This window comes from Mytilus trossulus, chromosome 5 (assembly GCF_036588685.1).
Source record: "Mytilus trossulus isolate FHL-02 chromosome 5, PNRI_Mtr1.1.1.hap1, whole genome shotgun sequence".
Classification (NCBI taxonomy): Eukaryota; Metazoa; Mollusca; class Bivalvia; order Mytilida; family Mytilidae; genus Mytilus; species Mytilus trossulus.
Window position 1 is genome coordinate 78,584,542 of NC_086377.1, and position 27,228 is coordinate 78,611,769.

Below are 27,228 nucleotides of genomic sequence, written 5' to 3' on the forward strand. Positions count from 1 at the left end.
CCTAAACTACTGACACAACAACCATCTTATCCTACTTTACAAACACACCCTACACCAATCATACACTACTGACACAACTACCATCTCATCATACTCTGTCAACACACTTAACACCAATCATACACTACTGATTCAACTACCATCTCATCATACTCTACCAAAACACCCTACATTGATCATATACTACTGACACAACTACAATATTATCATACTCTGCCAACACACTCAACATCAATCATACACTACTGACACAACTACCATCTCATCATACATCACCAACACACCTCACACCAATCCTACACTACTGACACAACTGCCATCTCATAATTCACCAACACACCTAACACCAATCCTACACTACTAACACAACTACCATATCATCATACTCTGCAAACATACCTAACACCAATCCTACACTACTGACACCAGTAATACACTACCAGCTCATCAACCATCTAAATATACTCCAATAACACATGTAATTGTATCAGTAATGTAGGATTGGTGGTAGGTGTGTCAGTAGCATATGATGTAGTAAATTATGATCCTGGTACCTTTGATAAATAACTCCAATAATACACTACCAGCTCATCAACTCATCTAATTATACTCCAATTACACATCTAAGTCCAATAAAACACTACCAGCTTATCACTCATCTAATTATACTCCACCAACACACCCTACATCAATCCTAAACTACTGACACAACTACCATCTCATCATACTCTACCAAATACACCCTACATCAATCCTAAACTACTGACACAACAACCATCTCATCATACTCCACCAACACACCCTACATCAGTCATATACTACTGACACAACTACCATCTCATTATACTCCACCAACACACCCTACATCAATCATATACTACTGACACAACTACCATCTCATCATACTCCACCAACACACCCTACATCAGTCATATACTACTGACACAACTACCATCTCATTATACTCCACCAACACACCCTACATCAATCATATACTACTGACACAACTACCATCTCATCATACTCCACCAACACACCTAACACCTATCATATACTACTGACACAAATACCATCTCACCACACTTCACCAACACATCCTACATCAATCATATACTACTGACACAGCTACCATCTCATCATACTCCACCAACACACCCTATATCAATCATATACTACTGACAACTACCATCTCATCATACTCCACCAACACACCTAACACCAATAAAATACTACTGACACAGCTACCATCTCATCATACTCCACCAACAAACCTAACACCAATGGCACACTACTGACACAACTACCATCTCATCATACTCCACCAACACACCTAACACAAATCATACACTACTGACACAACTACCATCTCATCATACTCCACCAACACACCTAACACCAATCGTACATTACTGACACAACTACCATCTCATCATACTCCACCAACACACCTAACACCAATCCTACACTACTGACACCAATAATACACTACCAGCTCATCAACTATCTAATTATACTTCAATTACACATGTAATTGTATCAGTAGTGTAAGATTGGTGGTAGGTGTGTCAGTAGCATATGATGTAGTAAATTATAATCCTGGTACCTTTGATAACTAACTCCAATAATACACTACCAGCTCATCAAAACATCTAATTATACTCCAATTACACATCTAAGTCCAATAAAACACTACCAGCACATCAACCATCTAATTATACTCCAATTACACATCTAACACCAATAATACACTACCAGCACATCAACCATGTCATCATACTCCACCAACACACCCTACATCAATCCTAAACTACTGACACAACTACCATCTCATCATACTCTACCAAAACACCCTACATCAATCCTAAACTACTGACACAACTACCATCTCATCATACTCTACCAAATACACCCTACATCAATCCTAAACTACTGACACAACAACCATCTCATCATACTCAACCAACACACCTAACATCCATCATATACTACTGACACAACTACCATCTCATCATACTCCACCAACACACCCTACATCAATCCTAAACTACTGACACAACTAACATCTCATCATACTCCACCAACACACCCTACACCAATCCTACACTACTGACACAACTACCATCTCCTCATACTCCACCAACACACCCTACACCAATCATAAACTACTGACACAACTACCATCTCATCATACTGTACCAATACACCCTACATCAATCCAATTACACATCTAACACCAAAAATACACTACCAGCATATCAACCATCCAATCATAGTTCAATTACACTTCTAACACAAATACTACACTACCAGCATATCAACCATCTAATCATAGTTCAATTACACTTCTAACACAAATTCTACACTACCAGCACATCAACCATCTAATCATAGTTCAATTACACTTCTAACACAAATTCTACACTACCAGCACATCAACCATCTAATCATAGTTCAATTACACTTCTAACACAAATTCTACACTACCAGCACATCAACCATCTAATCATAGTTCAATTACACTTCTAACACCAAAAATACACGAACAGCATATCAACCATCCAATCATAGTTCAATTACACTTCTAACACAAATTCTACACTACCAGCACATCAACCATCTAATCATAGTTCAATTACACTTCTAACACACATTCTACACTACCAGCACATCAACCATCCAATCATAGTTCAATTACACTTCTAACACAAATTCTACACTACCAGCATATCAACCATCCAATCATAGTTCAATTACACTTCTAACACAAATTCTACACTACCAGCATATCAACCATCTACTCATAGTTCAATTACACTTCTAACACAAATTCTACACTACCAGCATATCAACCATCCAATCATAGTTCAATTACACTTCTAACACAAATTCTACACTACCAGCACATCAACCATCTAATCATAGTTCAATTACACTTCTAACACAAATTCTACACTACCAGCACATCAACCATCTAATCATAGTTCAATTACACTTCTAACACAAATTCTACACTACCAGCACATCAACCATCTAATCATAGTTCAATTACACTTCTAACACAAATTCTACACTACCAGCATATCAACCATCCAATCATAGTTCAATTACACTTCTAACACAAATTCTACACTACCAGCACATCAACCATCTAATCATAGTTCAATTACACTTCTAACACAAATTCTACACTACCAGCACATCAACCATCTAATCATAGTTCAATTACACTTCTAACACAAATTCTACACTACCAGCACATCAACCATCTAATCATAGTTCAATTACACTTCTAACACAAATTCTACACTACCAGCATATCAACCATCCAATCATAGTTCAATTACACTTCTAACACAAATTCTACACTACCAGCACATCAACCATCCAATCATAGTTCAATTACACTTCTAACACAAATTCTACACTACCAGCACATCAACCATCCAATCATAGTTCAATTACACTTCTAACACAAATTCTACACTACCAGCACATCAACCATCTAATCATAGTTCAATTACACTTCTAACACAAATTCTACACTACCAGCACATCAACCATCTAATCATAGTTCAATTACACTTCTAACACAAATTCTACACTACCAGCACATCAACCATCCAATCATAGTTCAATTACACTTCTAACACAAATTCTACACTACCAGCACATCAACCATCCAATCATAGTTCAATTACACTTCTAACACAAATTCTACACTACCAGCACATCAACCATCTAATCATAGTTCAATTACACTTCTAACACAAATTCTACACTACCAGCACATCAACCATCTAATCATAGTTCAATTACACTTCTAACACAAATTCTACACTACCAGCACATCAACCATCTAATCATAGTTCAATTACACTTCTAACACAAATTCTACACTACCAGCACATCAACCATCTAATCATAGTTCAATTACACTTCTAACACAAATTCTACACTACCAGCACATCAACCATCTAATCATAGTTCAATTACACTTCTAACACAAATTCTACACTACCAGCACATCAACCATCTAATCATAGTTCAATTACACTTCTAACACAAATTCTACACTACCAGCACATCAACCATCTAATCATAGTTCAATTACACTTCTAACACAAATTCTACACTACCAGCACATCAACCATCTAATCATAGTTCAATTACACTTCTAACACAAATTCTACACTACCAGCACATCAACCATCTAATCATAGTTCAATTACACTTCTAACACAAATTCTACACTACCAGCACATCAACCAGCTAATCATAGTTCAATTACACTTCTAACACAAATTCTACACTACCAGCACATCAACCAGCTAATCATAGTTCAATTACACTTCTAACACAAATTCTACACTACCAGCACATCAACCATCTAATCATAGTTCAATTACACTTCTAACACAAATTCTACACTACCAGCACATCAACCATCTAATCATAGTTCAATTACACTTCTAACACAAATTCTACACTACCAGCACATCAACCATCTAATCATAGTTCAATTACACTTCTAACACAAATTCTACACTACCAGCACATCAACCATCTAATCATAGTTCAATTACACTTCTAACACAAATTCTACACTACCAGCATGTCAACCATCTAATCATAGTTCAATTACACTTCTAACACAAATTCTACACTACCAGCACATCAACCATCTAATCATAGTTCAATTACACTTCTAACACAAATTCTACACTACCAGCACATCAACCATCTAATCATAGTTCAATTACACTTCTAACACAAATTCTACACTACCAGCATATCAACCATCCAATCATAGTTCAATTACACTTCTAACACAAATTCTACACTACCAGCACATCAACCATCCAATCATAGTTCAATTACACTTCTAACACAAATTCTACACTACCAGCACATCAACCATCCAATCATAGTTCAATTACACTTCTAACACAAATTCTACACTACCAGCACATCAACCATCCAATCATAGTTCAATTACACTTCTAACACAAATTCTACACTACCAGCACATCAACCATCTAATCATAGTTCAATTACACTTCTAACACAAATTCTACACTACCAGCACATCAACCATCTAATCATAGTTCAATTACACTTCTAACACAAATTCTACACTACCAGCACATCAACCAGCTAATCATAGTTCAATTACACTTCTAACACAAATTCTACACTACCAGCACATCAACCATCTAATCATAGTTCAATTACACTTCTAACACAAATTCTACACTACCAGCACATCAACCATCTAATCATAGTTCAATTACACTTCTAACACAAATTCTACACTACCAGCACATCAACCATCTAATCATAGTTCAATTACACTTCTAACACAAATTCTACACTACCAGCACATCAACCATCTAATCATAGTTCAATTACACTTCTAACACAAATTCTACACTACCAGCACATCAACCATCTAATCATAGTTCAATTACACTTCTAACACAAATTCTACACTACCAGCACATCAACCATCTAATCATAGTTCAATTACACTTCTAACACAAATTCTACACTACCAGCACATCAACCATCTAATCATAGTTCAATTACACTTCTAACACAAATTCTACACTACCAGCACATCAACCATCTAATCATAGTTCAATTACACTTCTAACACAAATTCTACACTACCAGCACATCAACCATCTAATCATAGTTCAATTACACTTCTAACACAAATTCTACACTACCAGCACATCAACCAGCTAATCATAGTTCAATTACACTTCTAACACAAATTCTACACTACCAGCACATCAACCATCTAATCATAGTTCAATTACACTTCTAACACAAATTCTACACTACCAGCACATCAACCATCTAATCATAGTTCAATTACACTTCTAACACAAATTCTACACTACCAGCACATCAACCATCTAATCATAGTTCAATTACACTTCTAACACAAATTCTACACTACCAGCACATCAACCATCTAATCATAGTTCAATTACACTTCTAACACAAATTCTACACTACCAGCATGTCAACCATCTAATCATAGTTCAATTACACTTCTAACACAAATTCTACACTACCAGCACATCAACCATCTAATCATAGTTCAATTACACTTCTAACACAAATTCTACACTACCAGCACATCAACCATCTAATCATAGTTCAATTACACTTCTAACACAAATTCTACACTACCAGCACATCAACCATCTAATCATAGTTCAATTACACTTCTAACACAAATTCTACACTACCAGCACATCAACCATCTAATCATAGTTCAATTACACTTCTAACACAAATTCTACACTACCAGCACATCAACCATCTAATCATAGTTCAATTACACTTCTAACACAAATTCTACACTACCAGCATGTCAACCATCCAATCAAACCTTACCATCATAACTACTATCTAATCACATTCAACCAACATACCTTACACCAATTATATACTACTAACAAAGCTATGATCTAATCCTACTCCAGCAACACATCATACACTACCAACACAACTACAATCTTATACTTTACCAACACACTTGATACCAAGCATTCACTAATTAATCAATTAGCCAATATATATAAAAAGTATAAAACAAAAACATATTTCAGCCTTTTATAATGTAGATACAGCACAAACAAGAAAAATGACAAATATTACAGTTTTCTTCATGTGTCATTAATATTATATTGAAAAGAGCACAAACAAGAAAAGTGACACTCCACAGTAACATAATATGTTAGCCTTTTACTTGTGTGTCATAGTGGTTGTCAATGAAGCACATTATAGAATAATGATATTATTATTCATGTGAATCGAACACAAAGCACGAAAAATGATACTCTGCAGTAACATGTGTCAGCCTTTTACTCATGTGTCATAGTGGTTGTCATAAAGCTAGTAGTAGAATAATAATACTCTCAATGTCAATGTGAATCGAACAAAAATCACGAATAATAACACTCCACAGTAACATATGTAAACTTTTTACTCATGTGTCATAGTTGTAAATAAAGCACTTACTAGAATAATATTACTGTCATTGTCAATGTGAATCAAACAAAAATCACGTGAGTAAAGAAACAATCCCAGCTGTATTTTGCAGAATGTATTTTAATATAACAGTTGTACCAGTAATATGAGATTTTTCATATGTTCCAAATATGTAGAGTTAGTAAAATCCCTTACACTGTGTTGTTACTTATTACAAGTTAATGACACAGACAAAATTAAGTGTAGTTTCCAGACAGATTGTTGAATTATCATAAAGATAAATTGATTTCTCGTATTTGTTTTGGTTTTAATGTGATATTTTACATACTGCAATAATTTCTTTAACAGTAAAATCTCAAATACTATTCATTGATTTCTTTATAATGTTACTTCATATTTGTTGTTGGTTTAGGTTCACTGTTCTTTATGTTAAGTATAAATAAGACTATTCTGCATTGTATAAATAAAATTGATGCAACAGTTACCTATTACTTTATTGCATTATACATGTTATAAAGGTAACATTAGTGCAATAATTTACCTATTATTTATCGTTTTGAATTATACAGGTAACATTAATGCAACAATTACCTATTATTTATCGTTTTACATTGTACATGTTGTATAGGTAAAATTTATTCAACAGTTACCTATTAATTAATGTTTTACAGTTTTTGAAATAAAAAATATATATGTGTATAATTAATGAAAGATTATTTGATTGTATTTCAGGGTAAGACTCCTTATGATCTGGTATTTATATCAATGTATTGTTATGAAGAGAAGAAGAAAGAAGTGATGTACTTCCTTAAGGTAAATAGTCTTGTCTTACTTTAAAAGATATTTACAGATTATGAGAGACAAAACAGACTTGGTACAAAGAAATTACAATTAAACATTTGCCTGTAGTTTTCAATGTCATTGTAGTAATTTTTGTCAGTTAACAATGTAAGTTAGATTTATGAGTTTGACTGTCCCTTCGGTATCTTTCGTCCCTCTTTTTTTGACAATTCCAAGCTTGTTGCCTGATATACATGTTGGCATATGTGAAAGACAAATGTTTAAAATCTGTGTTCTCATCTGTTGGATGTCTCTTATTTTTAGCTCAGCTGGCCCACAGGGCCAAGTGAGCTTTTCCCATCACTTGGCGTCCTGCGTCATCCGGCGTTGTTAACTTTTACAAAAATCTTCTCCTCTGAAATTAATGGGCTAAATTTCACCAAACTTGGCCACAATCATCATTGGGGTATCTAGTTTAAAAATTTTGTCCGGTGACCTGCCAAACCAACCAAGATGGCTGCCATGGCTAAAAATAGAACATAGGGGCAAAATGCAGTTTTTGGCTTATAACTCAAAAACCAAAGCATTTAGAGCAAATCTGACGTGGGTAAAATTGTTTATCAGATTAAGATCTATCTGCCCTGAAATTTTCAGATGAATCGGACAACCCATTGTTGGGTTGCTGCCCCTAAATTGGTAATTTTAAGGAAATTTTACTGTTTTTGGTTGTTATCTTGAATATTATTATAGATAGAGATAAACTGTAAACCGCAATAATTTTCAACAGAGTAAGATTTACAAATAAGTCAACATGACCGAAATGGTCAGTTTACCTTTTTAGGAGTTATTGCCCTTTATAGTCAATTTTTAATCATTTTTCGTAAATTTTAGTATTCTTTTACAAAACTTTTCTCCTCTGAGACTAATAGGCCAAATTTAACCAAACTTGGCCACAACCATCTTTGTGGTATCTAGTTAACAAAAATGTGTGGAGTGACCCTGCCAACCAACCAAGATGACAGCCATGGCTAAAAATAGAACATAGGGGTAACATGTAGATTTTGGCTTATTACTCTGAAACCAAAGCATTTAGAGCAAATCTGACTGAGGTAAAATAATCTATTAGGTCAAGATCTATCTGCCCTGAAATTTTCAGACAAAACAGAAAACCTGTTGTTGGGTTGCTGCCCAAGAATTAGTAATTTTAAGGACATTTTGTAGTTTTTGGTTATTATCTTGAATATTATAATAGCTAGAGATAAACTGTAAACAGCAATTATGTTCGGCAAAGTAAGATCTACAAATAAGTCAACATGACCAAAATTTCAGTTTACCCCTTAAGGAGTTATTGCCCTTTATAGTCATTATTTAACAATTTTCATAAATTTTTGTAATTTTTAGAATATATTTTCCACTGTAAATACGGGGCCAAGTTCATTATAGATAGAGATAATTGTAGCAAGAAGAATGTCCAGTAAAGTTAGATCTACAAACACATCATGATCACCAAAACACAATTTTGTCATGAATTTATCTGTGTCCATTGTGTAATATGCACATAGACCAAGGTGAGCGACACAGGCTCTTGAGAGCCTCTAGTTTTATATGCAAGTCAACATTTTGACGGGACATATTATGGGATACAAATGACCGGTGTCTGTCCGGCGTAAACATGTCGCACCATAACTTGAGAACACCTTATTTAAATTTCATGAAACTTAATATAGTTGTTTCTTATAATGATGGTCAAATGATCTGTATACTTTTTGGTGAAAATAAGATTTAAACTTTATGAGTTATGGCACTTTGTAACTAAAACAGTGGTGTGATTCTTTTTCACATGTAGCACCGTATCTCAAAAACGATTCTTGATTATTGCTTGATTATTGCTTAAAACTTTACACACGTCTTAGTTACATTAATCTTAATATCTGTTTATCACTTTTTGGTGATGATTCAAAATTTCATAGTATTTTGTAAAAAAGGGGGAGGTTTTTTTTACATGTTGCGCCGTATCTCAAAATTAATTTATGAGTAATGCGTAAAACTTTACACACCTCAGGGATGATTCCACTATATAGTTTAGGGCCGCTTGGCGGCCCTAAAATCGACCAGCGGCCCCCCAAAAAAACACTTGTGAAAGTAAATTCCCAATTCATGAAAATGAAATAAAATCGGTATTTCCGGAGAAGTTTAGGACTTTATTTGTTATAGGTTGAAAAATATAGGCAAAATATAGATGTTTATGAAGTGTCCTTTATTTTGACTTTAGTGGACGATTTGATTATGTCCATATGTGGTAAACAATTTTAGGAGCCGGATTCAATTGATTAAAATGTTAGGGGATTATTTGATTTATTTATTTATGAAATTTACAATTCCAAATAATTTTAAAGTTCTCTGGTCAATTGCTTTAAATATCTTATCTATTAAGTATATAAACTTTTGTAATTGTCTTTCTGAATACGACAATGGACCAGTTCAATTTAAAATCTATTTTAATCAAGGTAAACTTATAAAGATGACCTGTTGAAAATATACCACATGAATGATTTTTTTTCATTGGTTTATATGGCAAGCCATTTTGCTATTTAATTTAATTTCAAGATATCTTAAACACTTTATAAGATATCTTGTATAGTTTATAAGATATTATATGAAATATCTTATAGATTATTTTACAAAATATTCAATAACTCAAAAACAAAATTTTGAATCATCACCAAAAAGTATACAGATCTTTAGATTAATGTAACAAAGAAGTGTGTTAAGTTTTAAGCAATAATCATAAATCATTTTTCGGACATTTGTATAACAAAATACGTCCCGTCAAAATTTTGACGGGCGCATAAAAAAGGAAGAGAAACCTTTTTTTTTCATCAGGGGCCTCGTTTGCCAAGAAGTCCCAAGTAGTTCTTCTACAGTAAACACTAGACAGTCAACACTGAGGGTTTGAGGGCAAACTCGCCCGTTCTGGGGTTTTCGACTCCAATATTAATTGATTAGGACTGTCAGTTTTCCTATTAAATGTGTGTGGTTTTCTCCGGGCACTCCAGCTCCCTCTACCAATAATAACTGGGCGCCATGAAATAGCCGAAATGTGGCACTTAAAGGTGAAGTTAAAACATCAACAATCAATCCATCATTTTTTCTTTTATTTTGAAACTACGATGATTGTACAAAGTGTTTAATTTATCAACTTTTATGGAACTTCAGGTCAGATGGCGGATTTTGTTTTTTTTTTGGGGGGAGGGGGAAAGGGGGGGGAGGTGTCGAATAGCCTGTTCATTCTTGAATTGGAGAATGTAACGTTTTTAGTCTCGCTACACTCGTTGATATTTTTTAATTCTATAGAATACATGTCACATCCCTTTCAGAATCTAGGAAACGCCCCTAAAGGTAAGAATAGATTTGAACTGTGCAGTATATCTGAGGTAGTTAATGCACACCTTAGCTGTGTATTATTCAGATTATAGCACAGTAAGAACAAAGAGATTTTACCCATGTCATGTGTTAAGATATCTTATATAATTTTCTTTATAAGATATCCCATAAACTATATAAGATATCTTAGAAACTATATAAGATATCTTGTAAATTATAAAAGATATTCATAAGATATCTCATATACTTTATGAGATCTCTAATAAATTTATGAGATATTTTATATAATTTATAAGATATCACATATATAAGACATCTTATGTAAATGAAATTATAGAAGATATCTTATATATAAAATGAGATATCTTATATATTACATGAGATATCTTGACATTTGATTAAATAGTAAAATGGCTTGCCATAGATTTATGTTAGCTGGTATATATGTTTATGTACTATATGCAATATGCCTAGGTTACTTCGAAGTAAGGCACCAAAGAAAAACAAATATAAAAGCCTTTCATGATCAAGACCTCATAATTATTTGGACTAGTGCATCATGTGCAATGATATTCATGTAATACAACTTCCCTGGTCTCAATCCAATAATTTTCAAGTAATCTGGTGATCATATCTATGAGCTCAGAATCATAATGATCATATATATCATAATCAGTAGCCCATCCATAATTATTCAAAATGTTACAAATTCTTAAATCAATGTAGACAGGTAGAGGTTAAACTTAATATACATTTTCCGTTTTTATAGGAAAATGATATGATTTCGTCTTAGATTTTATGCATAAAAAAATTCCCAATTTGATTTTCAAGGGACCCATTTGAAAACACCTGGAATCATCCCTGCACCTCTTTGTTATATTTATCTAAAGATCTGTATACTTTTTGGTGATGACTCAAAATTTTATTTTGAGTTATTGAGTATTTTGTAAAAAGGTTCTGTTGTAAATAGACTATTTTCTTATTACTGACTCTTGACTCCGGATATATGTTCCATTTTTGTCTCGCCTGTGACGAAAGTCGTAGAGTGAGACATGGGTATTACTATCCCTTGGCGGCGTAAACTATTTGTATAAAACTTTATATTTCAGAAGGTAGAAGACCTGGATGCTTCATACTTTTTATGCAGATACCTTATGTTAGGAAGTTTCCCTCTGTCATATGTCCATGGTCCTTGTCCTCATGTTCATGGTTCAGCGACTGCGTGAAAAAAAATTGAATTTTTTGTTATGTGAATTTCTCACTTATGAGTAAAAGGATAACTATATTTGGTATATTAGTCCATCAGCTAGTTCTCAAAAGCGCGCTAGTTAAGGAGTTTGTATTACACCCCAGGGTACCGCGATTTTTTTTTTATAGAATTCAACTTCATTATCGTATTGATAAAATACAAGGTGTTAGACTAAAAAAAAAGTGTCCAAAAGAGAATTAAAAACGTCCCTTCCAATGGTCCCCTCATTTAGCAATCACGACCAAGTAATTTTTAATTAAGTTTTTTAATACAAATCGATTAAAAAAAAATAAAGTATAGGTTTAAACAACTAAAGCAGATACAAAACTTATCATATTAAATGTAACACGGAAGATTTTTTGTTTAAAAAAAATGTTTTTTACATTACAAACAATCCGATTTTTTGGGTTCAAATTAAGGCATATTTTCTCCTTTCGTAAAGACATTCGTTATACAATTACCCGTTTTAGTTAATTAAACTTGAGAATTAATCATTATGCAATGTTTAAATCATTTGCAGTGTTTATTTATCATCTAAAATATGAATTATTTAATAAAATATGTACGTGCGAATACTCGTGAAATACCGGAAATCATCAAATAACCGTCTTTGATTCAGTATACAACATGTACAATGTATTCACACAATAGCATTATCAATTTGCAACTGAAAACAAACATTTAATTGTCGATTTATGATGTTTTTGTGAGTCAAGTTATTTTATATAGTGAATGTGTAACGAAATATTTATGAAAAAAATACAAATTAAGGTGATTTTTTTTTTGCGTTCAAAAAAGGTGCACTCTATCGAACTCAATAAACAATGATAAAGGTGTGCTTGATAACATTTTGTGTTTTAGCTATAAAGTGATTGACTTTAGATTGTTAAGTCATTCATTCGACAAACATCGCTTTGAACGAACGTCAAATAGTCAGTTGTAGGGTTTGGCAATACTTTTTACTTTCTTAGGTTTCTTAGAGATACAAACAAATGGCTTTGTTGGTTTCAGTTAAAATAAAGATTCTGATAAACGTTGGTTGATAAATGCACATGAAAGAGCTTCAATATCATTAAAATTTCGAGAATTGGTAAGAATGGTTAACCCTGAAACATCCACCCCAAAAGAACTGAGAAAAACTCCAATGAAGCGAGTCGAAACTGATGTTTTGAAACTGTTTCAGACACTGCAAAGCTGGCCAATTCCATTGTAACATCTGAGCAGTTATATGGCTTGTTCTCGAGTTCTGTTGCTTCTTCGAAATTAATGTGCGACATTTTTAATGCGTATGAAAAGAGTAATCTTGCTTCAGAAATTTTCATTACGGAACGGCTTTTTCAAAAGTCAACCGATATCTTCAAAACACTCAAAAGAAAATCATTGCTTGCATATTCAAAAAAGGAAATAAAATGCAAGCAGTTAATGGCCGATAAGAACAACAAAACATTGAGAGCAGATGAAAAAAAATGTCGCCTGCTTGTCATATCCCAGACAAGTTATGCGATAGGTTCTCTAGTTTGAATTAGGCCCTCTTCCAATGTCTCTTTTTTTTTTGCAAACTTTGATGGTACACATGTAATGAAAAATAAAAACCTGTCCTGAAAAGGCTCATTCCTAAGGAAAGTATATGTGGATATTTGATGACATGGCAGTTATTCAAACCATAACTAGGATACCAAGCACTTTTTTTGATTTGGCAATTGTTATTTTAAAAACCATTCTTTTAGTTACGAAAAGTGGTCCTGCATTGATTTTGTCTCTGAATAGTTTCGCACAATATTCATAACGAAATTAGAACGGCAGGTCCTTGGGAGGGCAAATCATTACCATAAGTTCTAAACCATAACAATCGTGTTCTTGGGAATGTTTGTTAGTTGGGGGAAACAAAGTTGCTTTTGTTGAATTCTTTTGTTTTGAAAAGAGTAAACAATCCTATAGATGTACGTATTGATTTATCTGTATCACAAGGAAGTATGTGCCACAAAATATATGTTGAAAATGAAATAGCGTAGATTGGTTTTAGCTTATAATTAAACAGGAAGACGCCGATAAAAAATGTTTCTTAATAAAATGCAAAAACAAGCAGCTGACAAAGGTTAGTTAGGTTACGACTCCATTGTTAAAAAACCTTCTGACACTGTTGTGGAAGTATGTGCTTACTATTTTCACAGTTGCATATCAATTCTAACATTGTAAGTCTGACAGATACATCCCCCAAATGCAGATTATTAAATGTGCAATCAATGTGTGCAAATTTGGTGAGAATGTTTGTAGAAAACTGCCAGGATTTTTCGCCAATACAGGTTGTGATTCAGTAAGTGTTTTGTCTGGTACAAAAAAGGCAAAGCATTCAGCTTTTTTAAACGTTATATGGAGTTTTTAGAAGGTCTATTCCATCTTAGTGAAACCTTGGAAGAGGTTTGGGAAGAGTTGTCAAAACACTCGAGAGGTTTTCGTGTTCTATATATGGCTAGGAAATTAAAAATATCGATAAATAAAGATCAGAATATTTTGAAATGCAAAAGATGCAATGTTAAAGCACATTAAACAAGCAAACTTTCAGACGAAGATTTGTAAATCTGCTCTTAAACACAACACTGGTCTGTTGCCAAACAAATATGGATGGATTGTTTAGAGCGGTATAATCAGTATCAATTTTCTAGACCAACCACCAGCGTTAGATGCTTTGGTAATTCTGATGTGCTGTTCGTGTAAAGCTGGTTGAGCCAAAAAAGATGTTCATTTGTTCAACAAGGTTTATCCTGAACAGATAGCTGAATGTTAATGCTCAAAAGCTTGTAGATATAAGCATTATCAAATCGTTGATATTGCTAATGATGACGACAAAGATAATGGAAAATATGATAATGATATTTCGGTAGATGCAGGTGACTAAACTGATGATGATTCTATGGATTGACCTTATGTGTGACCTTAAAATGTGGTGATGCGGTTGTTAAATTAAAAAAAAAATAGAAATCTAGAAACCCTGACAGTTTTGTGTGTTTTAATATGTGAGTTATTTCATGAATGCGATGTATAAATTTGTGAGAGAATCGTGCATTTCTGATTGCCTATGTTTGTGTTTGTCGTTGATTCTATGTTTTTGTTTCTTACCTTTAATTTTTTTTCCAACAGGCTTTATATACTTATGCTATATGTTTCAATGTGAAAAAATATACCATTTAATCAAGAAAATTAGTACGTATGCTTCTTTTCATTCAAAATCATGACTTTTGGAAATTAACTCTCTCCCTTTTTTTCTTGGTCCTCTACGATTTAAAAATTAATTAAAAATTAGCCTGCGTTTTAATAAGATATGATGTGTTCCATTTAATAAAAAGTATAGTACTGAATACTGGGTTATTTTTACATTTTTCTGTAATAATGTGCAAAACAAAACTTTTGATATACCCTGAAATAAGTCCCCTTTTAACCCCTTTTGGACACTTTTTCAAAAGTCTAACACCTCTTAAATATTCTTCAGATATTACTATTTAAATTTATGCAAAAAAATTGCAGTACCCTGGGGTGTAACACAGAACTGAATTTTTGCCCTACCAGCTGATGGACTATATGGGTTCCTTGCAACGTCTACATGTCCGTCAGATAGGGGTCACCTGACCTCCACCCCATTTCATGGATCAGTGATCAAGGTTAAAGTTATGTGATTAGGTCCATTTCTCGGATACTATAAGCAGTAGGTCAGCTATGTATGGTGTATAGAATGATTGTAAGGGGTACATCTGACCTTGACCTCATTTTCATGGTTCATTGATCAATGTTAAGTCAACAATACTTGGTGTATGGATTAATGATTGTAAGGTGTACATGTCTGACTGGCAGGTGTTATTTGTCCTTGACCTCATTTTCATGGTTCATTGGTCAATGTTAAGTTTTAGTGTTTTGGTCTGCTCGTCTGTGCCTCTGTTCAGGTTAAAGTTTTTGGTCAAGGTAGTTTTTGATGAAGCTGAAGTCCAATCAACTTGAAACTTAGTACACTTGTTTCTTATGATATGATCTTTCTAATTTTAAGGCCAAAATAGACTTTTGACCCCAATTTCACGGTCCACTGAACATAGAAAATGAAAAGGGGAGTTTCATGTTAAAGTTTTTGGTCAAGGTAGTTTTTGATGAAGCTGAAATCCAATCAACTTGAAACTTAGTACACTTTTTGCTTATGATACGATCTTTCTTATTTTAAGGCTTTTGGATTTTTTGTTATGTGAATTTCTCACTTATGAGTAAAAGGATAACTATATTTGGTATATGGGTTCCTTGCAACGTCTACATGTCCGTCAGATAGGGGTCACCTGACCTCCACCTCATTTAATGGATCAGTGATCAAGGTTAAAGTTATGTGATTAGGTCCATTTCTCGGATACTATAAGCAGTAGGTCAGCTATGTATGGTGTATAGAATGATTGTAAGGGGTACATCTGACCTTGACCTCATTTTCACGGTTCATTGATCAATGTTAAGTCAACAATACTTGGTGTATGGATTAATGATTGTAAGGTGTGCATGTCTGACTGGCAGGTGTCATTTGTCCTTGACCTCATTTTCATGGTTCATTGGTCAATGTTAAGTTTTAGTGTTTTGGTCTGTTTTTTCTAATACTATAAACAATAGGTCAACTATGTTTGGTGTATGGAATGATTGTAAGGTGTATATGTCTGTCTGGCAGGGTTCATCTGACATTGACCTAATTTTCATGGTTCGTTGGTCAGTGTTTAGTTTTCCTGCTTAAGTCTGCTTCTTAGATATTATAAGCAATAAGGTCAACTTTATTTGATGCATGGAATGATTGTAAGGTGTACATGTCTGTCTGACTTGGTTTATATGACCTTGACCTCATTTTAATGGATCATTAATCATTTTAAGTTTATGTGATACTTGTAGCGAAACTTAATCTTTAAGACTATCAACATAAAACCAATCATGGTTAGTAAAGCAGGCGAGACATTTCAGAGGTGCACTCTTGTCAGAATTATTTCGTTTTACTTTTCTAAAAACCATATATACTTATATTGGGTGATTGCCCCCCAGACTAGGCAAGTTAGTCTGTGTCAACAGACCCTTTGTCTATAATTTTGAAAACCATTATAAAGAGAAAATCTGACAAGAGCTAAAATGTTCAGGATGTTGAGCTCTGCCAATTGTCTATACTTGTCAAAACCGTCAGATGACTTCTTGTAGGATTTATTGCCCTCAAATGACAAATTTAACCATTTTTTTTATTTTTGCCTACTATCTTGAAAACTATAATAGATACAGCGGTGAAGATGATGAACAAGACAAGTTCTACAGATAGGTCAACATGGTCAAAATTGTCTATAGACTCCTTATTAGAGTTATTGCCCTTCGCTGACCAATCTTTCCGTTTTTATGCCCCACCTACAATAGTAGAGGGGCATTATGTTTTCTGGTCTGTGGCTCCGTTCGTCTGTTCGTCTGGGCGTCCGTTCGTCTGTGCGTCTGTTCAGGTTAAAGTTTTTGGTCAAGGTAGTTTTTGATGAAGCTGAAGTCCAATCAACTTGAAACTTAGTACACTTGTTTCTTATGATATGATCTTTCTAATTTTAAAGCCAAAATAGACTTTTGACCCCAATTTCACGGTCCACTGAACATAGAAAATGAAAGGGGGAGTTTCATGTTAAAGTTTTTGGTCAAGGTAGTTTTTAATGAAGCTGAAGTCCAATCAACTTGAAACTTAGTACACTTGTTGCTTATGATACGATCTTTCTTATTTTAAGGCTTTTGGATTTTTTGTTATGTGAATTTCTCACTTATGAGTAAAAGGATAACTATATTTGGTATATGGGTTCCTTGCAACGTCTACATGTCCGTCAGATAGGGGTCACCTGACCTCCACCTCATTTCAGTGATCAGTGATCAAGGTTAAAGTTATGTGATTAGGTCCATTTCTCGGATACTATAAGCAGTAGGTCAGCTATGTATGGTGTATAGAATGATTGTAAGGGGTACATCTGACCTTGACCTCATTTTCACGGTTCATTGATCAATGTTAAGTCAACAATACTTGGTGTATGGATTAATGATTGTAAGGTGTGCATGTCTGACTGGCAGGTGTCATTTGTCCTTGACCTCATTTTCATGGTTCATTGGTCAATGTTAAGTTTTAGTGTTTTGGTCTGTTTTTTCTAATACTATAAACAATAGGTCAACTATGTTTGGTGTATGGAATGATTGTAAGGTGTATATGTCTGTCTGGCAGGGTTCATCTGACCTTGACCTCATTTTCATGGTTCGTTGGTCAGTGTTTAGTTTTCCTGTTTAAGTCTGCTTCTTAGATATTATAAGCAATAAGGTCAACTTTATTTGATGCATGGAATGATTGTAAGGTGTACATGTCTGTCTGACTTGGTTTATATGACCTTGACCTCATTTAAATGGATCATTTATAATTTTAAGTTTATGTGATACTTGTAGTGAAACTTTATCTTTAAGACTATCAACATAAAACTAATCATGGTTAGTAAAGCAGGCGAGACATTTCGGAGGTGCACTCTTGTCAGAATTATTCCGTTTTACTTTTCTAAAAACCATATATACTTATATTGGGTGAATGCCCCCCAGACTAGGCAAGTTAGTCTGGGTCAACAGACCCTTTGTCTATAATTTTGAAAACCATTATAAAGAGAAAATCTGACAAGAGCTAAAATGTTCAGGATGTTGAGCTCTGCCAATTGTCTATACTTGTCAAAACCATCAGATGACATCTTGTAGGATTTATTGCCCTCAAATGACAAATTTAACCATTTTTTTTTATTTTTGCCTACTATCTTGAAAACTATAATAGATACAGCGGTGAAGATGATGAACAAGACAAGTTCTACAGATAGGTCAACATGGTCAAAATTGTCTATAGACTCCTTATTAGAGTTATTGCCCTTCGCTGACCAATCTTTCCGTTTTTATGCCCCACCTACAATAGTAGAGGGGCATTATGTTTTCTGGTCTGTGGCTCCGTTCGTCTGTTCGTCTGTGCGTCCGTTCGTCTGTGCGTCTGTTCAGGTTAAAGTTTTTGGTCAAGGTAGTTTTTGATGAAGCTGAAGTCCAATCAACTTGAAACTTAGTACACTTGTTGCTTATGATATGATCTTTCTAATTTAAAAGCCAAAATAGACTTTTGACCCCAATTTCACGATCCACTGGACATAGAAAATGAAAGGGGGAGTTTCATGTTAAAGTTTTTGGTCAAGGTAGTTTTTGAAGAAGCTGAAGTCCAATCAACTTGAAACTTAGTACACTTGTTGCTTATGATACGATCTTTCTTATTTTAAGGCCAAATTAGACTTTCACCCCAATTTCACGGTCCACTGAACATAGAAAATGAATGGGGGAGTTTCAGGTTAAGGTTTTTGGTCAACGTAATTTTTGATGAAGCTGAAGTCCAATCAACTTGAAACTTAGTACACTTGTTGCTTATGATATGATCATTCTAATTTTAAAGCCAAGTTAGTCTTTTGACCCAATTTCACGGTCCACTGAACATAGAAAATGAAAGAGGGAGTTTCAGGTTAAATTTTTTGGTCAAGGTAGTTTTTGATGAAATTGAAGTCCAATCAACTTGAAACTTAGTACATATGTTCCCTATAGTATAATCTTTCTAATTTTAATGCCAAATTAGATTATTACCCAATTTTTACAGTCCATGGAACATGGAATATGATATTGCAAGTGGGGCATCCGTGCACTTTGGACACATTCTTGTTTGCCTTTTATCTTAAAACTATATTAGACAGATAGAAAATTAGCTAGACAAAAACGATCAGCAAAGCAAAATCTACAATGAAGACAATATGGAGGAAATGGTCCGATGACTCCTTTTTGGAGTTATTGCCCTTAAAAAGATGATTTTCACCTTTTTTTTGCGTTTTGTCATAAATGATAGAAAATTATAATAGATAAAGATACACTTTAAATCACAAAAAGATCAGCAATTCAAGATCTACTTACAATTCAAATTTTGCCGATATAGTTAAGTAGACTGACTCTTTATAGGAGTGATTGCCCTTAAATGAGAATTTTGTTTATCTTCTTTTGTGTTTTGAGCAAAAACTAAAGAAGTTAGATAGAAAGTAAACAGGCTAAATGATAAGCAATACAAGATCATCTAAACTGATTTTTGTAATGAATTCTATTCTTGTCTACAATGTTGGAGAGTGTCAGTTGTTGAATATGCACATAGACCAAGGTGAGCGACACAGGCTCTTTAGAGACTTTAGTTAAAAGTTATCTAGTAAATAAATCTAGTTAATCCTGCAGCCATATTAATTTTTATGGAAGGAGAAGTATTTAGATATATATTGAAATTCTCAAAATAGAAAGAGTTGTTCAACATGTTCAACAAGAAAAAAAAAAGATATATATATATATATATATAGAGATTACTAATAAATCCAATATTTCCGGTATGAATAGTTTTAACTCACTAGTACTTTCATGTTTAAATAACAATCTTCAGGTGAAACTATACATGATTAACGTAATTAGTAATCTATATATATTTCTATACACAAGAACATTTATTATAGTGATCTTTATATATATATATATATATATACAACTCGTCTAAACATCAACCTAACAATGTTAGATCTGTAAATTTGCTTTCGCAAACTTTTGGTTCTTCCCTCGCCGGGATTCGAACCCATGCTACTGTGATATCGTGACACCAAATCGCCTGCACTGCAGCCGTCCCGCTAGACCACACGACCACCTGGGCTCTCAAAAAAAGAGCTTTCGGTGGCCATATGTTACCTTTCCACGTCAGTTTTAATCTAGCGGCGTACTACAGTACATGATATATAAGGCATGAAGATGTTATTGTTACAGATCAGCTAAATTATCTATAGTAAAGGATCCTACAAATTAATGTAAGATACAGTCACAGAAAATATATATATCTGTCATTTGTGGATAGATGTCTTATTGGCAGTCTTACCCCAGATATCTATAGTTTTATACCATATTCATTATATATGTACCGGTATTAGAATATTCTTATTAGTATATTAGTAATACTTTATAAAACAAATTCTCTTAATTATAAAATAAATATGTCTCCTGTCTTACACACTTGATAATATATAAATTAATGCATAAATATATTGTCTAAATTTTTTCTTCACTGTAAAAAGTTAAGAAGACACTTTAAATATCACTATTTTGAACTAAATGTGCATACACACTTATTCAAAATGGTGGAAATTCTAATGTACTTACAAAAAGATGTTTCCATAAATATTTGTTAAAACATCAATCTTCCTAAATCCAAAAGTCATGCCATCAGATGAATACACTGCACTATTCAATGTCTATACAGTTATTAGTAAACATTCATTGTAAAATTCTTATTTTATTCATGATAGCTAGAAGACATCTTTGCTTGCCATGTGCATGCTCAAGCCCAGTTCAAATTTTAACTTTGATTGAGGTTTTTAGGGTATTGTGACAGTGTGATCCCTTTAACATTTGCTCCTAATAATAACTATTTTAATTACCAAAATCTTGAATATTTGATCTTATAATAAAAAAATACTGTTTGTTTTTTTATTTTTATGTTATGAGTTACTGTGAAAGTACTTTTATTCGTGGAGTACCAATTTTCGTGGTTTTCGTGGATGACTTAATCCACGAATTTAAGTGTCCAACGAAATAAAACAACCATGGTCAAATCAAGACATGGAAAGATTCCCATGAAGGTTTGACTACTGATATAATCTGGAGAACATATTGAATAACCTCGAATCTGAGAATACTTTATTATCAGCCACAAATCTACAACTGCATGCAGGATTATACCCATTTAGTTGTTGATAACATAAACTGTACAACTTTTGATCTTTTAATTTTCATTAAAAAAGTTTTTTTGATGAAAGACAGATTTACGATAGTGATATGCAAGTATGATAAAGTGTTCATTTTATATCCTCATAGTTTTCGTACATATTGGAAATAATAATTTCATGCTGGGTTTGATTTTGATAAGAATTATTTGACAATTTTAATTGCTTACAGCATTTGTTTATGATACTGATTTCTATAGGTGACATGTTTATGGCCTAATTAACACCTGTGATGGTCCTTAATCTGATGATCACTTTATCTTGGTTTAATTAGTGTTGTCACTACGATTTACAGGATCAATATTTACTTTGCAATATCCTTCTATTCAGACTATTTGAAACCTCCGTTTCTAAAGGCTTTAATTGTTCTTCTTTTTTTTTAGAAAACTAAAATCCACGAATTTAAAAACACACGAACATGTAAATATTGCACCAACCACGAAAATTGATACCCACGAATTAAAGTACTTTTACAGTATAGTTAAGTAAATACCTGAAGAAAAATGTATTAAAACATGTGCTTCCCTTAATTTTGCCTCAAACTCTGTGTACATTTACAATACAATTTCCTCTCTTCTTGTACTTTACACATGTACACAGAGATAAATTGAAAACAGATGGACCACATAACATTGATATCACCAGCTCATATTTCTAATTGCTCAACTTTTGCTCAACTACATGAAAAGTTAAATCAAAGATCAATTGCTCAACTTTTCTTCAACTACAAAAAAAAAATCAAAGTCTGAATGCTCAACTTTTGCTCAACTATATGAAAACCAAAGATCAATTGCTCAACTCTTCCTCAACTTAATGGCCAGGTTCAATTGAGGGCCAGTTGAGCGACATCTATCAAACATACAGTGCTTGGCAAGGTTTGAGTTGAGCTATAAAATTGAGAATGGAAATGGGGAATGTGTCAAAGAGACAACAACAGCAGAAGGTTACCAACAGGTCTTCAATGCAACGAGAAATTCTCGCACCAGGAGGCGTCCTTCAGCTGGCCCCTAAACAAATATATACTAGTTCAGTGATAATGAACACCATACTAAACTCCAAATTGTACACAAGAAACTAAAAGTTAAAATAATACAAGACTAACAAAGGCCAGAGGCTCCTGACTTGGGACAGGCGCAAACATGCGGCGGGGTTAAACATGTTTGTGATATCTCAATCCTCCCCCTATACCTCAAGCCAATGCAGAAAGGTAAACGCATAACAATCCGTATTAAAATTCAGGTCAAGAGAAGTTCGAGTCGGATGTCAGAAGATGTAACCAAAGAAAGCTGCTCAACACCTAGCCCTCAACTATTTTGCTTAAAACAGCTAGCCCTCAACTGGCCCTCAACTTTTTATACGACCGCAAATTTTTAAAAAATTTTCGTCGTATATTGCTATCACGTTGGCGTCGTCGTCTGCGTCGTCGTTGTCGTCGTCATCGTCGTCGTCGTCGTCGTCGTCCGAATACTTTTAGTTTTCGCACTCTAACTTTAGTTAAAGTGAATATAAATCTATAAAATTTTATCACAAGGTGTATGACCACAAAAGGAAGGTTGGTATTGATTTTGGGAGTTTTGGTCCCAACATTTTAGGAATTAGGGGCCAAAAAGGGCCCAAATAAGCATTATTCTTGGTTTTCGCACACAATAACTGTAGTTTAAGTAAATAGAAAATAATGAAATTTAAACACAATGTTTATGACCACAAAAGGAAGGTTGGTATTGATTTTGGGAGTTTAGGTCACAACAGTTTAGGAATTAGGGACCAAAAAGGGACCCAAATAAGCATTTTTCTTGGTTTTCGCACCATAACTTTAGTATAAGTAAATAGAAATATATGAAATTTAAACACAAGGTTTATGACCATAAAAGGAAGGCTGGTAATGATTTTGGGAGTTTTGGTCCCAACAGTTTAGGAATAAGGGGCCCAAAGGGTCCAAAATTAAACTTTGTTTGATTTCATCAAAATTGAATAATTGGGGTTCTTTGATATGCCGAATCTAACTGTGTATGTAGATTTTTAACTTTTGTCCCTTTTTCAAATTGGTCAACATTAAGGTCCAAAGGGTCCAAAATTAAACTTCGTTTGATTTTGACAAAAAATTATTCGTTTGGGTTCTTTGATATGCTGAATCTAAAAATGTACTTAGATTCTTGATTATCGGCCCAGTTTTCAAGTTGGTCCAAATCGGGGTCCAAAATTAAACTTTGTTTGATTTCATCAAAAATTGAATAAATGGATATGCCAAATCTAACTGTGTATGTAGATTCCTCATTTTTGGTCTTGTTTTCAAATTGGTCTACATTAAAGTCCAAAGGGTCCAAAATTAAACTTAGTTTGATTTTAACAAAAATTGAAATCTTGGGGTTCTTTGATATGCTGAATCCAAACATGTACTTAGATTTTTGATTATGGGCCCAGTTTTCAAGTTGGTCCAAATCAGGATCTAAAATTATTATATTAAGTTTTGTGCAAGTCTTTTCAATTGCACAGTATTGGGCAATGGCAAGAAATATCTTATTGCAAAATATTGTGAAATAGCAATTTTGTTTTTAATTAGAGTTATCTTTCTTTGTCCAGAATAGTAAGCAAAAAATATCTAATTGTAAGATTTTTTTTTATTTGGAGTTATCTTTCTTTGTCCAGAATCAACTTAAATCTTTGTTATATATACAATATACAATGTATATTCACTTTTTACTACCAACTGATAAATTAAAATAATCTTTACCATTCAGTGATAACAAGCAGTTTTTTTACATCTTAATATTTTATGATGTATTTAAATGAGTAGTTATTGTTGCAAACTCCATTAGAAATTTTAATTGAGATTAGTTTTGGAATAAGGGAAAGGGGGATGTGATTAAAAAAATTGTATCAATTTTCTCATTTGAAATTTCATAAATAAAAAGAAAATTTCTTCAAACATTTTTTTGAGAGGATTAATATTCAACAGTATAGTGAATTGCTCTAAGAAAAAACAAAAAATTAAGTTCATTAGAACACATTCATTCTGTGTCAGAAACCTATGCTGTGTCAACTATTTAATCACAATCCAAATTTAGAGCTGAATCCAGCTTGAATGTTGTGTCCATACTTGCCCCAACCGTTCAGGGTTCAACCTCTGCGGTCGTATAAAGCTACGCCCTGCGGAGCATCTGTTTTTTTCTGTAGGGGTATTAAACTATTTGACAAGTTTTCACATGGGACATGATAGTCTATAGCATATTTTTCTTTTGTAGACTGTCATGTCAAAGACATCCCCAGAAGTAACTCCTGACACCCATTTACAAGAACCTGCAGCACCAGTAGTTGAAGGTAATTATCTAATGTTAATCATTCAGATACCGGCTGAAATGATTTATAATTACTTGTTTCTAATATAGGGATATTTGTTGTCCCAAGTACATCCATACTTTTCTGAGAGTATTGCCACAGTGGGATATAGCTGATCTGCCTAAGACAAGTAAATGGATGTTTTAAGTTCTGCCTACAATAGTAGAGGGTCATGATGTTTTCTGGTTTGTGCGTCTGTCCCAGTATCAAGTTAAAGTTTTGAAATACACATGTAGTTTGTGATCACATCAACTTGAAACTTAGTTAATATATAAATCAAGCAATTGAATATTTGATTAAAATTGAGAATGGAAACGGGGAATGCGTCAAAGAGACTTCAACCAGATTAAAAAGCATTAAACAGCCCAAGGCCACCAATTCGTCTCGAACACAGCGAGAAAATCCCACACCTAGAGGCTGCTTCAGCTGACCCCTAAACTTTAATGTATACAAGTTCAGTGAAAATTGATGTCTCACTAAAATAAACTATCAGTATTCACAAAGTGTGGATTAATAAAATAAATTAAGTAAAAAGACAGGATATCACATACTTATGTATTGAAGTGTTTCTTTGCAAGTACAAACTGATGGACGCCACTAGTGGATCAATAATTGTTCTCATGGACGTTTGGTAAGATTTTTTGCTCTATCTGCAATTTCATGTTTAATGTTTTTAATGGATTTGTGTTTGTCTTGATGTTGATTCTAATGCGAATAAAAGGAAGTTGAATTGCTGAAAACCAGCTATCGGCTTAACTGGATTATACAGAATAAGTAGTTTTTTGGCATATTAATGCATTGACACATAGACAGACAGACACATTGATCAGTTGACCTATTAAAAAATTGACATATTAATCAATTGACATATTAAAACATTGACAGATCATCATCTCAAAATTGAGGTATCAAAAGAGTAACAAATTCAAACATTGACACAGACATATTGACACATTGACCAGTTGACAAATTAACATATTGACATATAAATACATTGACAGTTCTAAAGCTTTTTACACATCAACACCTTGAAAGATCGACACTTAAACAGACTCATATACTGACACATTGACATATCCACACTTAGACAGATCAACACAATAACAGACTCATATATACGTCGACACATTCAGGCCTCTACAATAACTTTTTTTTCAACTTGTCCAGTAGGACAAGTACATACCAAAACTTACCTGTCCGAATGAAATTGTTACTTATCCAAAATTTTTTAACTAAAAATAACCTTTTTACATTCTAAGTTGATTAAAGGAACAAAACGGATTTAAATAATAGAATAGAATTTGATGAATTTCTTTTAAAAAAGATTCAAAAATATGAGTCAAGTACAACTGAATCTAGTCATGTCACAGGACTTAGGTTCTAGTTTTCACCAATGCCAGTCTCATCAGAATCTAAACATTAGGCACCATCTGATAGGCCTGTACACTCATCATTGCTTATTGAATTTGTATCCTGATTTTTTAGTTGAAACAAGTTTTATTCAAATGCAATCAATAAAAAGAAGATGAGGTCTGATTGCCAATGAGAAAACTCATATGGTATTTATTAAAAAAGAACATAATAAGGTAAGAAAATGAG

General features: G+C 33.4%; 1 protein-coding gene across 1 annotated transcript in view; it reads left to right on the forward strand.

Annotated features, from left to right (window-relative positions):
- The window catches only part of LOC134718333 (protein fem-1 homolog C-like), a 42,318-nt gene extending 15,769 nt beyond the window's left edge, over window positions 1-26,549 (forward strand). The window contains exons 7-9 of the mRNA XM_063580827.1: window positions 7,738-7,818; window positions 25,536-25,611; window positions 26,515-26,549. Of these exons, the coding sequence (XP_063436897.1) occupies window positions 7,738-7,818; window positions 25,536-25,611; window positions 26,515-26,549 (192 nt within the window). The remainder of the gene's footprint in view (window positions 1-7,737; window positions 7,819-25,535; window positions 25,612-26,514) is intronic.
- The last annotated feature ends 679 nt before the right edge of the window (window positions 26,550-27,228 follow it).